Source organism: Nilaparvata lugens, chromosome 3, assembly GCF_014356525.2.
Source record: "Nilaparvata lugens isolate BPH chromosome 3, ASM1435652v1, whole genome shotgun sequence".
In the NCBI taxonomy this organism is placed as follows: domain Eukaryota; kingdom Metazoa; phylum Arthropoda; class Insecta; order Hemiptera; family Delphacidae; genus Nilaparvata; species Nilaparvata lugens.
In genome coordinates this window covers 79,358,819-79,371,851 of record NC_052506.1, presented here as the reverse complement: position 1 = coordinate 79,371,851, position 13,033 = coordinate 79,358,819, and the positions used below count along the sequence as shown (strand labels likewise).

At 34.1% G+C, this 13,033-nt stretch overlaps 1 protein-coding gene across 5 annotated transcripts in view; it reads right to left on the bottom strand.

Moving 5' to 3' along the window:
• LOC111046758 (aromatic-L-amino-acid decarboxylase) overlaps positions 1-13,033 on the bottom strand; it is a 166,583-nt gene that overhangs the window by 25,812 nt on the left and 127,738 nt on the right. For all 5 annotated transcript variants that reach the window (XM_039424736.1, XM_039424735.1, XM_039424737.1 and 2 more), the window contains 3 exons: positions 9,380-9,499; positions 5,423-5,552; positions 1,068-1,216 (listed from right to left, as the gene is read on the bottom strand). In XM_039424736.1, coding sequence (XP_039280670.1) covers positions 1,068-1,216; positions 5,423-5,552; positions 9,380-9,499 — 399 coding nt within the window. The remainder of the gene's footprint in view (positions 1-1,067; positions 1,217-5,422; positions 5,553-9,379; positions 9,500-13,033) is intronic.

Genomic DNA, 13,033 nt, shown 5'->3' with positions numbered 1-13,033 from the left:
TATGGTGGATTCATATGGAAAAATATCTGAAAAATTGAATAAAACTAGTCTGAAAGCTGGAGTGTGAGTAGTTTTTGAGAAAAAATTTGAAATATGCAAAAAATCTAAGTAGAAAAACACAGATTTCTACGTTTGATGCCCAATAACTTTCTATAATCACCAGTAAACAAATAATTTTTCGCAATAAAAATTGTAGAGAATCTAATTCTGAAAAGAATTATGTAAGCTGTGTAAACTAAATTCAAATAAAAGTGGAATAAAATGTATTCTTATGTAGTACATTATACCACAAAAAGTTGCTGTTTTATGAGGAGAAGAGAACTTATAACTCATAGGTTGTAGCTGATTGCAAATAAAATATTCGGTTTTTTATGAAAAGTTATATTTTTATATGGAAGTAAAATATCTAAATTACATTAAACTTATACCAAAAGACTAAAGATGATGTTCAAAGTGACCTCCGTTGTTCTTAATGCATATGTTCAGATGTCTTCTCATCGATTGTCGGACCCGTTCAAATATTCCAGGAGTCTGCTTTATCATTTCTATTCCGTTCAAAATCTTTAATCGGAGTTCTTCAATGGTATCGATCGGAGTATTGTATACTAAAGTTTCAAGTGTTGAAAAAGGGTTTCATTGACAAACTGAGAATCTGGGATGAAATCTTGAAGAATTGAATATAGACCTATAACCATCCTCGTTGAATTAAGAATCAATATGCAAAATTTCAAGTTAATCAGTTGCTTAGTTCAGACGTGATGATGCGTCTTTCGTGAATTTCCTTTCCCGTATAAGCCAGCTCTTTCTTTATTATATTGTAGATGAGCAGTTAACCCGTGTTCCGCAGGGGTTTATTTTAAAACCTGACAAACTGATATCTTGAAGAATTGAAAATAGACCTATAACCATCCTTGGTGAATTAAGAATCAATATGCGAAATTTCAAGTTAATCAGTTGAGTAGTTCAGATGTGATGATGCGTCATTCTTGAATTTCCTATCCCGTACGTGTGTAAGCTATTTCTTTCCTTTATTATATTGTAGATTGATGTGGCAGTGGCACACTCACATAGCAGGGAATAAGTCCATTGTGGATATCTTGCTGAATAGCTTGATTCAAGATGGCTGCCGTCAGCTTGCCTTGGCCGTCGGCTGGCAGAAGCCGCATTGGAACAGATGCCAGCAGACCAGCTTTCTCCACTGACGAGTTTGACTGATCTGAAATGAATTGATAAATAATATTATCCTATACTATGAAACGAGCAATTTCTGTTTATATGTTTATTTATTTAGATGTTTATATGTTTGTATTTCACCGGATCTCGAAAACGGCTCTAACGATCCTCACGAAATTTGAACAAAGTAGGTTTATGATATGAAAATTCGATTGCACTAGGTCTCAACCCAGGAATAACTCGCCGAAGGACATTGAAAGGATAAAAACGTCCTTGGAGAAACAGCTGGAAATTTCGTCGTCTGTCGATACAGTAATGGAAGTGAGTAACCGAGTGCATGTGTGGGATCATTCAGCTGATCTCACGAGAAGAAAATTTCAGCAAGAAAAACCTATTTTTGTTTATTTCTCTTTTTTTAGAAAACATGTTTACTTCAGAGAGTCCAAAATAGTAACTAGATGCTGTAAGTGTAGAATAGTACCAACATAGTATATTAACAAATATTGTAGCAAACATAATATATCATTCTGAATCGAATTCATAGTATATCTATTTGTAATAATTGATGATGTGTTTGTTTTTTGAAGTGTGAATAAATTGTTATTTTGATGAGTGATAGTAGCTTAACCTAGATTTTGATTTGGACTGCAGTATAAATTTGAAAAGGGACAGTTTTGGGCATAAGCCTGTTGTGCCTCCTCATATAACTATAAAAATAATTGTACGACTGAGAAAATGAATAAATAAATATAAACTATAAATTATTCAATCTTTCGTTACAAATTTTCTATGCTTTTACACTCCAGAGTAAAACTCGATTGCCCGATATATTTTTTTTCCGGTGAAATACAAACATATTTTATTTATTTATTCCACACTCATAAATACATATACGTACATGAATCAAACAAAGCTCAACATGACAATAAACCAAAGTATAATAATAATAAACGGTAAGTGAAAAAACCACTGGCATAAGATGACTCTTGTTTGTCAGTGGGAGAAGAAATTATGGAGATGAAATTATAATACGCTTAACCTGATTTAAATTGATTTAGCACAGAAGCAAATATTTTTACAGAATAGTAAATTATGAAACGAAGAATCGAAACAAAATTCACAACAAAAAAATTAAAAAATTCTCTCGAGTATCTTAATATACAATATAACTATGGTACTCTCTTATTCATATAGTGATCCATAAATACAGTGTAAACAGGGTATATGGAACGCATTTCATGGTAAATGGGAAGAGGGAGAATCATAATATTCTTATAAAAACAAAAAATTCACAAAATATTTAAATTGAAAATAAAAAATTCTGGCAAATTGTAATTCCCATACGAAAAAAATAACAAAATATTCAAATTGGAATAAAAATTCTGGCAAATCGTAATACTCATACAAAAAAAACAAAATATTCAAATTGAAAAAAAGATCTTGGCAAATCGCAATTCCTATACGAAAAAAATCACAAAATATTCAAATCAAAATAACAATTTGAACTTTTACTGCCAATAAAACGTCAACAAATATAAATAAAAATAGAAATCCAAGTATCCTTTTTGAAATAGTTTACTCACAACATGTTTCGGCTATATGATGCTATCGGCTATTCGGCTATTATCAAGACAAATTGATAAATAAGACAATTTGATAGCGTCAACAAATACTATAAAGAGGTCCACGTTATAATGGCAGTGAAGAAAAATAGGAGAACAGGATTGCCTATTTTCTGCCTTGCCACTGCCTTCTATAGAGGATTGCTGATACGGTAATATTAACAGTTGTTTAAAATAATTAATTATATTTTGATCAGGCTGATAAAGCTCCTCTTTAGGAGTAAAATGCATTCCTCAATACTCAAAGAAAAGTAAGTTTTTTCAAATATTTACAAGTAACACAGTGTCTGAGCTACAACAAAGTAATTATATTTTATTTATCAAGAAATAAATTTTCCAATGATTGAATAATACATTTTTAAAATTAAGATTGAACAATTTTTAATAAACTTTATTTCTACATTGTTAAAGTTTTCGGTTCAAAATTTTCCAGTTTTAATCAAAGTTTAGATTTTTTGGATAATTGTTTCTAATTCTGTGAGATCCAGTTTTTTATAATACCTATTCTTGATTGAAGATTTGTTTGTTTTTTGAAATGTACATTTTATTTTAATGTGATAGTAGCTTAACCTACAATTCGATTTGGATTGTAGTATAAATTTGAGAAGGGACAGTTTTGGGCATACGCCTGTTGTGCCTCCTCATATAAGTGTAATAATTGTACATGACTGTAATTTTTTTCTATGAGGGTTTTTGAAATCGCTTGTTTATGTGACCCGTCCAAGGACCCTACAAGATTCGAAGACCAATATCAGGGAAGAAATTGCTAACATAACGCCTGCAATGCTGGCAGGAGTCATGACAAACGCCAGAAATCGGTTTACCCAGTGTACGGAGATTGGGGGACGTCACCTACCTGATTTGATATTCAAAACTAATTGAAACAAAACTTTATATATGTGTCTACGTTACCAAAAATATATACAAAACTTTCTGAACCATACAAAGAAAGCACTCCGTATAGGACCCAGGACTTCAGTATCAATCTGAGTGGTTTGTACGTCAAATTGTGATGTTGTATTGAGGTTATAATGAAGATGTCTATTCTAATCTTTCAAATTGAAAAATCTGGTGTGGCGCACTCACACAACTTTCCTTGCCGTTATGAAAATTGATCACCTGACGCTAGTGTCCCCGCGCATCTCAAGTGTACTATTCAAAGATCTGCCAGCTGGTGACAGGACTATAACGCTGGAGACACACGAAGTCTGCTATCTCTTCATGGTGAATGATTTAATAGAATCAACAGTTGCCAACAGTTTGCATTATTGAATAAACACATTTTCTCGAATTTCGAGCTTATTTCCAATTTTAGGTGAAAATGTCACTGAGCATTAATTGTAGAGATTTTCATGCTCAATCTTTTCCACTTGATTTTTTTGTTTAAATTGTATCTGAAGCCTGATAATTGGGAATCTAAAATCACACTTTGCATTGATAGGGCGGAGCTCATGGAATTTTTACAGATATGGGACTTGTGGCAGTTGATAGAACGTCAATGGCTATTTAAGGTATAAATTTGATCAAAATCGTTGGAGCCATTTTCGAGAAAATCGCGAAAAACCCAGTTTTTGACAACATTTTAGCCGCCATCTTGAATTGGATTTGTTCGAAATTGTTCGTGTCGGATCCTTATAGGGGAAGGACCTTAAGTTCCAAATTTCAAGTCATTCCGTTAATTGAGAGATGAGATATCGCGTACACAGACGCACATACACTCATACACACACACACACACACACACACACACACACACACACACACACACACACACACACACACACACACACACACACACACACACATACAGACCAATACCCAAAAACCAATTTTTTGGACTCAGGGGACCTTGGAACGTATAGAAATTTAGAAATTGGGGTACTTTAATTTTTTTCGGAAAGCAATACTTTCCTTACCTATGGTAATAGGGCAAGGAAAGTAAAAAGGAGCCTCCTTCATACGCCAATATTAGAGTAAAAATCAGACTATAGAATTATTCATCATAAATCAGCTGTCCAGTGGACTATAATACTACCCGTTCAAAAACATCGAACATCTTGAAAATGTAGACTATCTTTCCACCAACGTTAGTAGACAGTTGACTATAATACTATCCGTTCAAAAACATCGAACATCTTCAAAATGTATCTTTCCATCAACTTTGTAGACAGTTGCAGCCAGACCTGATAACAGCGCTCACACTCACATTCCGGGACGACACGTCACGGTACGATAGGGCTTTCTGCTCTATGTTTATTTAGGATTTTTTCTAAACATTTTAAATTGATAAATTATTTATTAATTTTCGAGAAAACATAACAACAGGTCAATGTAACTTACTGAGCGCGAGGTCCACTGTTCACAGAACTACTAGTTTATTCATTGAAATAAATAAATTATTTAATTGGCGGACATATTTATCAACACCGTATGCATATCACCTTCATTAACTTGAGTTTAAAATTTAATTAACATTTTTAGAAATTTAGAAATTGGGGTACCTTAGCAATACTTTCCTTACCTATGGTAATAGGGCAAGGAAAGTAAAAATTGAATTTATATTCAATCACTAATGTAGAGATGCAAATAACTATTGGAAGAGTTATTGGAGAATTCAGCTATCTAACCTGAGGTATAAGAGACAAGCTTGGTCCTAATAATATTTTCATCAATTTGTGGATTCTCTCGCTTCAAACGATGAACGGTCTTCTCCTTGGCAGCCAGCAATCCAATCAGAGTGGCTTCACTAGCTGATCCCTACAACAAATAAAGAAGTGTAATAGTAAATTTCGCACCTATGGCCGAAAATGAGACTTTTCCGGCTCGAAATCGGTTTTCAAGTCCGAGGCCGTAGGCCGATGACTAGAAAAGATTGAGAGCCGGAAAAACATTTTTGCCCATGGTGAGAACGTTATTTTTCGCCACACAGAAAAATAAACAATATAAATATGAGAATAATTGTTTATTAGGCACTTCCGAAAGCAAAACAGGAAGGTCATAGCTCTAGCAAATCTGTGGTAATCTGAATATCAGGAAATTGTCCAAGTATTTTTATTTTTATCTGATTTGTCCAAATAACCTAAAAGATTATGTTCAATTATGTAAGAGGTTGAGTTTATACTTTTTATTCTTCCAAATGACAATAAGATGATATTATTATAAATGTTTTGATTCTTGAATGATAAACACAAATGATGAAAAGTTTTTTGATCAGCTGTTTTAGCACACTTGAAATTTTGCCAATCTGAATGTCAACGTCAACAATGCTTGTTGTCGTTGACTTCGGAAGTTTAGGTTAGAAGTTCTATCCTACTCTGAAAATCGAATTTGAATAGTTTATAATATATATCTTATCTGTATTTTATTCATCCAAATAAATAAAATGATAGTTTCTTATTGCAGAATACTTATTCAATTCTAGAAGCATAAACCGATTCCGTTTCATAAACCATTTTGTAAACACGTTCACATCAAATCAGAACAGCTGACTTCAAGGTTATTTTACAGCCCTAGGGCCGTAAAACTTTTACCGGCCTGGTCAGAAAACAATCATTTTCGGCCTCCATATGACGTAAGAAAACCAGCTCATTACATCCAAGTGGGGCGAAAATGAAATTATGGCCATGTTGTCACTTCGCATATAATTTATTTGAGCCAAACTATAGTTCCAATACACTTGGGGCCACTTGCACAGTGACAGTTTAAACTGGATTAAATCCGTATCAAGTATCATTTGTTATAGTGTGATTCATTTTGAGTTCAAGCCAACAACTGATTGAATTCAGTTCAAGCTTTCATTATGCAAACGGCCCTAAAGGTATGTTCAGACCAAACTATTTTACTCTGCAGAGCCAAAGAGCATGTCTGAACGTCCGCAGAGTGTGTGTTCACACCAAAAACATCTGTGAGCCGGTACAGCTATTTTCGCTCTGTTCTCAGTTGCACACTGATTCCAAAATTTTTAATTATTACATCTATATATTATATAAAAGCGAAATGGCACTCACTCACTGACTGACTGACTGACTCACTCACTCACTCACTTGCAGAACTAAAAATCTACTGGACCAAAAACGTTCAAATTTGGTAGGTATGTTCAGTTGGCCCTTTAGAGGCGCACTAAGAAATCTTCTGGCAATATTTTAACTCTAAGGATTGTTTTCAAGGGTTTAAAGTTCGTCTTTTAGCATGTTTATTCTTCTTCTCCCAATCTCTTGATTATAATTGAAATTTCCATATCATATGTTACTATAGAACTATAATCTAGATAGAGTACCTCTTCGAAACAGTTGTTAACTGGCAACTAAATTAATAATTTTGTCAGGTTGGCATTGAGTTGAGTTGACTTTGTTAGGTTGGTACCAAGTTGAAGATTTAAATGCATTTATCGCGGAAAAATTGATTGGGCACTGCTACTTCAATCCTGGGAATATTATATTACTAGCCGTCAGGCTCGCTTCGCTCGCCATATCCGTTTAGCCAGACGTTTAGTCTGGACCCCCGACTGGATTGTCCTAACATATGATAAAAATGCTCAAATGAAAAATGCAGGCGAGCGAAGCGAGCCTGCTGATCTTATTTACGGACGATCCAGCCGGGGGTCCAGGGGGCGGAGCCCCCTGGCTAGACGGATATGGCGAGCGAAGCGAGCCTGACGGCTAGTAGCCTATATTTTTCTTTTTTTTTGAGCAAACGCGCGCCAAATTATTTATTTCAAGGCACTGAATCCGAATCTGAAATTAGAATTCACCTATCTTCATTTTTACGTGATTTAGGCTTTTGTAATATCCTTCCCATCAACACACGACCTTTGATGAGAGATCTTTATCGAAAACGTCCGCTCGGATGCCTGGGGAAAATCTCTCAAAGAGTGATTTGAAAACATCTGCATGCGAGCAGAGTTTTCTTGGAACGTCGGCTGGCAGATACACAGATGTCGGTGTGAACAACCGCATGGTTTAAGCCTGCGACAGATCTTTTTTAATCCATCCATCCACAGACTCTGCAGAGCTAGTGATTTTGGTCTGAACATCACTTTAAGGCATCATCAGTGGTCAGTCTAACCAAAAATACCAATGATGATGATGATGATTTATTTTTATTTATTTATTTATACCATTGTCATTACAGATCATAATTATAATAAATATAATATGATTGGGAGAAGACAACAGGCATAGCCAAAAACTGTCTTCTCCCAAATTTTTACAAATACAAGTGTCAAAAAGAATAAGGTTAAGATTTCACTTTCACTTCAAAAAGTCCAATTTCCACTTCAAAACTAAAGACTAAACTAAAAATTTTGAATTTTGATATTTAAAAACTGATTAAAAACAAAAATATTTCACTCAAATCTCTACAGATTGGAAATTTTTGAGTAATTTTGCAAAATTTAGAGCCAAAAAAGAAACACAACACTTCACTATTAGCACAGTATATCATATTATATAATATGATGATGATGATGATGATGATGATGATGATGATGATGATGATGATGATGATGATGATGCCTTAAGTGCACTGAAGTTATAGTTTGGATTGGATAATCATATGAGGAACTGACAACATATCTATCATTCCACCTTAATATGGAGAAATTACACAATATTTCTGTTCATAGTGTAAATTTTATAAAACCAAACTACTGTAAAATCACAGTTTAAAAGATTCCGAATCAATTAATCATAAATAGATGGAATTATGCATAATATAAGAAAGTAGAATTACGGGCATATGATTGTAAGATCATTGGAGAATCGGTCTATTGAATAAAAACTATAATCTAGTGACTATAGTGAGGTCCACGTTATAATGGCAGTGTTTGATTAGGAGTGGTATTGCTATCCTTGTCTATCATTCAACAAAGAGGTTAGCGCTATTTCTATCTCGCTTTGCTCTGTTGCCAGATTGTTATTTAACAATGTAGAAATATAATTAATAAACAAAATATTTAATCTTGATTATGAAAATTCATTATGAACTCATTGAAAAATATAATTTTTTGCTTGATAAAATATAATTGATTATTTTAAATGAGAATGAACAGTTAATATTACATCAATAAACCGGTATCAGTTACCTTCCATAGAAGGCATTGACAAGACAGAGTATCGGCAACTTTGTTCTCCTATCTTTCTCTACTGCCATTATAACGTGAACCTCACTATAGTAGCTAAGTCACTAGATTCTAGTTTTTATTCTATCGACCCAATCAGCTACATTCTTGAAATCTTAAATTAATATAAATATTGTAAATTGCATGGAATTATGCATACACATCTGTAAACGTAAAATCACGGAAATCATCTACAAATTACTGATTCTTGAATTAATTACTAGATCATAAATTGAATGGAATTAAATATTCATCAGCCACAATCATGAAATCTGAAATTAAAAATGAACCATAAATTGCATGAAACTATGCAGAATGAATCATGAATTGTATGAAATTTTGCAGTAAATGAATCATAAAATGAATGAAATTATGCAGAATGGATCATACATTGCATGAAATTATGCAGTGGATGAATCATAGGTCTACTTTGCATGACATTATGCAGTGAATTATTATTTCTTACCTGAATAATTCCTCCGCCTGGACCTTCAGAACAATTTAAAAATTGAGAAGGCAATCCAATAAGTTTTCCCAGCCAGTTCATCATTACTACTTCTAGCTCTGTACATGCCGGACTAGTGATCTGCAAAAATCAATTAAATCTATTAATCAAATATATCATCAACAATATATTATAAACATAGTGTGTGGCATCATAATTTCCTTTGCACTATATTCAGTTCGGCTAGCTTCACACACATTCGGTTTCATTCGGTTCGGTTCGTTGCCGAAAACGAATGAGGCTTTCATATATATCAGGTTTTAATTCATGCGTTTATAATAATTAGGTATTTTCTTCTCAAACACAGCTGTGTTTGGACTTTCAAAATTTATACTGGTATCAACATATAAAAGCTGGTGTCCAAATAGTAAAAGATGTGATTTCTTGAACAACAAAATTTTCAAGTTAATTAAAAATTGTGAACTATTTGAATAGTTTATTTTAGATTACGGTATACTAATTTTGGGCGTTAAGAGTGACTATTTTTCAACTGAAAATTTGTTTCTTGTTTTACAAATGGTACATAACTTTCATCTCTTCTTTCCGAATTATGTAATTTTTGTGGAGAAATAAAAAAATAATAAAAATTCTCTCTGAGTTTTAATTTATCTTCATATTTTTTTAGCAAACTATTCATTGAGAAAAAAATGCTCCAGTGAACTAACAGAAATGAAATAACCATATGATTTTGACATGGAAGATTTTGAAACAGATAATCACGATAATCAGGTTAAAATAAAAACAAAGAAGCAAGCGTGTGTAAAATACTTTGTTTTTGTTTCCGGTTTCCCAGCAACGATTTCGAATATGATAAAACCTATTCGTGTCGAGGGGGGTTCGGTGCTATGCGGTTGCTATTTGGAACCGAATTCAAACCGAATCACCGTTTCACACTTATCGGAATTTGCCGAAAACGAAACGAACCGAATGTGTGTGAAACGCACAAAACGATAGAAACAAATTTGAACCTCATAGAATTTATTAGAGTCAAGTGGGCGTTCGGTTCTATGCGGTATTTCTATTCGGTACAGAATTTAAACCGAATTACCGTTTCACACTTATCTGAATTTGCCGAAAACGAAACGAACCGAACCTAAACTAATTTGTGTGAAACTAGCCTTAGTTGATCGCTGTATAGATTCCTAAAAAGCATGTGCTGGAAATTAATAAATGCAGGGTGCGGCATCAAAACTTCCTTTTTTCAAATGCTTAGGCCTACTGTTCAGATAGATGATGACATAGCGGAGTGCTAGTAGTCACTTTCGAGAGGGTAGTTTAAAAAATCTGGTGTGGCGCACTCACACAACTTTCCTTGCCGTTATGAGAATTGATCACCTGACGCTAGTGTTCACGCGCATCTCAAGTCTTCTTATAAACAAAGATCTGAGCCAACTGGTGACGGGACAATAACGCAGGAGACATACGAGGTCTGCTATCTCTTCATAGTGAGTCATTTAATAGAATCAACAGTTGCCAACAGTTTGCAATAGGATAATCACATTTTCTCGAATTTCGAGCTTATTTTCAATTTTAGGTGAAAATGTTACTAAACATTAATTGTAGAGATTTTCATGCTCAATCTTTTCCATTTATTTTTTTTTTTTGTATAAATTGTATCTGAAGCCTGATAATTGGGAATCTAAAATCAAACTTTGCATAGATGAAGCGGAGCTCCTGAAATTTTTACAGATATGGGACTTGTGACAGTTGATAGAGCTTATCAATGACTATTTTAGATATAAATTTAATCAAAATCGTTGGAGCCGTTTTCGAGAAAATCGCGAAAAACTCTGTTTTTGACAACATTTTCTCCATTTTTGCCGCCATCTTGAATTGCATTTAATCGAAATTGTTCGTGTCGGATCCTCATATTGTAAGGACCTCAAGTTCCAAATTTCAAGTCATTCCGTTAATTGGGAGATGAGATATCGTGTACACAGACGCACATACACACACACACACACACACACAACACACACACACACACACACACACACAACACACACACACACACACACACACACACACACAGACCAATACCCAAAAACCACTTTTTGGACTCAGGGGACCTTGAAACGTATAGAAATTTATAAATTGGGGTACCTTAATTTTTTCGGAAAGCAATACTTTCCTTACCTATGGTAATAGGGCAAGGAAAGTAAAAATGATATTTGTATGTTTTAAATTGTAAATTGAGTGCTTTAATTGATGAATGTTAAGTGACACATAACCTAGCCTCCACATTTGGATTATTGTGATAGGGCAAGAAAAGTAAAAATTTGTTATTGCATAATTGAGTGGCCTTTATGCGTTGGAACAGGGAGGAGCGTGCATTCGCCGTTGAGGCCTACTTTTCAAGTGGCTGTTCAGTGATTGCAGCACTGCGCGCCTTTCGGAATTGGTTTTATTAGCCTCGTTGGCCCATGTTCCAGACCGGAAATCAATTGTTTCATTGATTACTATGTTTAGAAAAACAGGTAGTACAACAAAATAAAGATCTGAAATTTCAGGGCCCATTAGATCACGTCGAAACATTGAGACGGTGAGAGATATAATTTTGCAATCTCCAATGCGTTTGCCCTGTGGGACAGACCTATGCGTCTGCCTTATGCGACTCTCCAAACTTTCTGTAAGGAGGATTATTTACGAAGACCTTAATTTCCATCCATACGAAGTGGACATGATTGACCGAACGTGGTGAGGTCTATGTTTCAACTCGATTTGCTTTTGTCTGTCTGTATGTAACGCGATTACGGCCAAACGCGTTGATAGAATTCGATGAGATTTGGCAAGAATATTCCTTTTTCAACTGCGCGTCGATGTATCCACAAGGTTTTTTGAAATTTTTCATTTTAAGGATAATATGAAAAAAAGGAATTCCTCCATTCTCTGATAATATATATATATATATCAGCTACTTTGAAGATAGGATCAATCAGACTATAGAATTATTCATAATCAATCATATCAGCAGACAAGTGGATTATTCATTGCATGCATTACACAGATGTCTGGCCGTGTATATTTCTCTAATAGGTAGGGTTTCAATATTTTTTATGATGCATGCCCATCAGTATGAATATTCTCACATTTGAAAAACAAATTTAATAGGTGATTGAAAATATAATAAAAAATGAACGAATGAACTAAATAATGCTGAAGAAATATTATGATATTCCTAATTGAAGAAATAATTATTTAAAAATAGTTGAGAATTTTTTTGTATCAGATTGAAAGATTGTCACGGAACTGGATACATTATCACATGGGATACAAATTCAAACGTGAACTGAGTTTATTAACATAAGTGAGTTTTTGATCTTGGAGAAAACAAATAACAGTTTCTAAGTGTAAACTAGCTTACCCGGCGAACTTCGTACCGTCAAAAAGTCAATGTGCGCCAGGTGACAGTTGAGGACTTTTTCATTTTGCACAGCCCCGACAATTGAGGACTAGGACATTCCAGGACTCCCGATAAAGATTCCTAGAATGTCGCCTGTGCCAGTTGAGGACTCTTTAATTTTTGGCTAAAAATCAGCCTTCAAATGTCGCAGTCCTCGACTGTCGCGTCCCTTTATGAGACCCTATTTGAATAGTAGCCTTTTCCAAAGTACA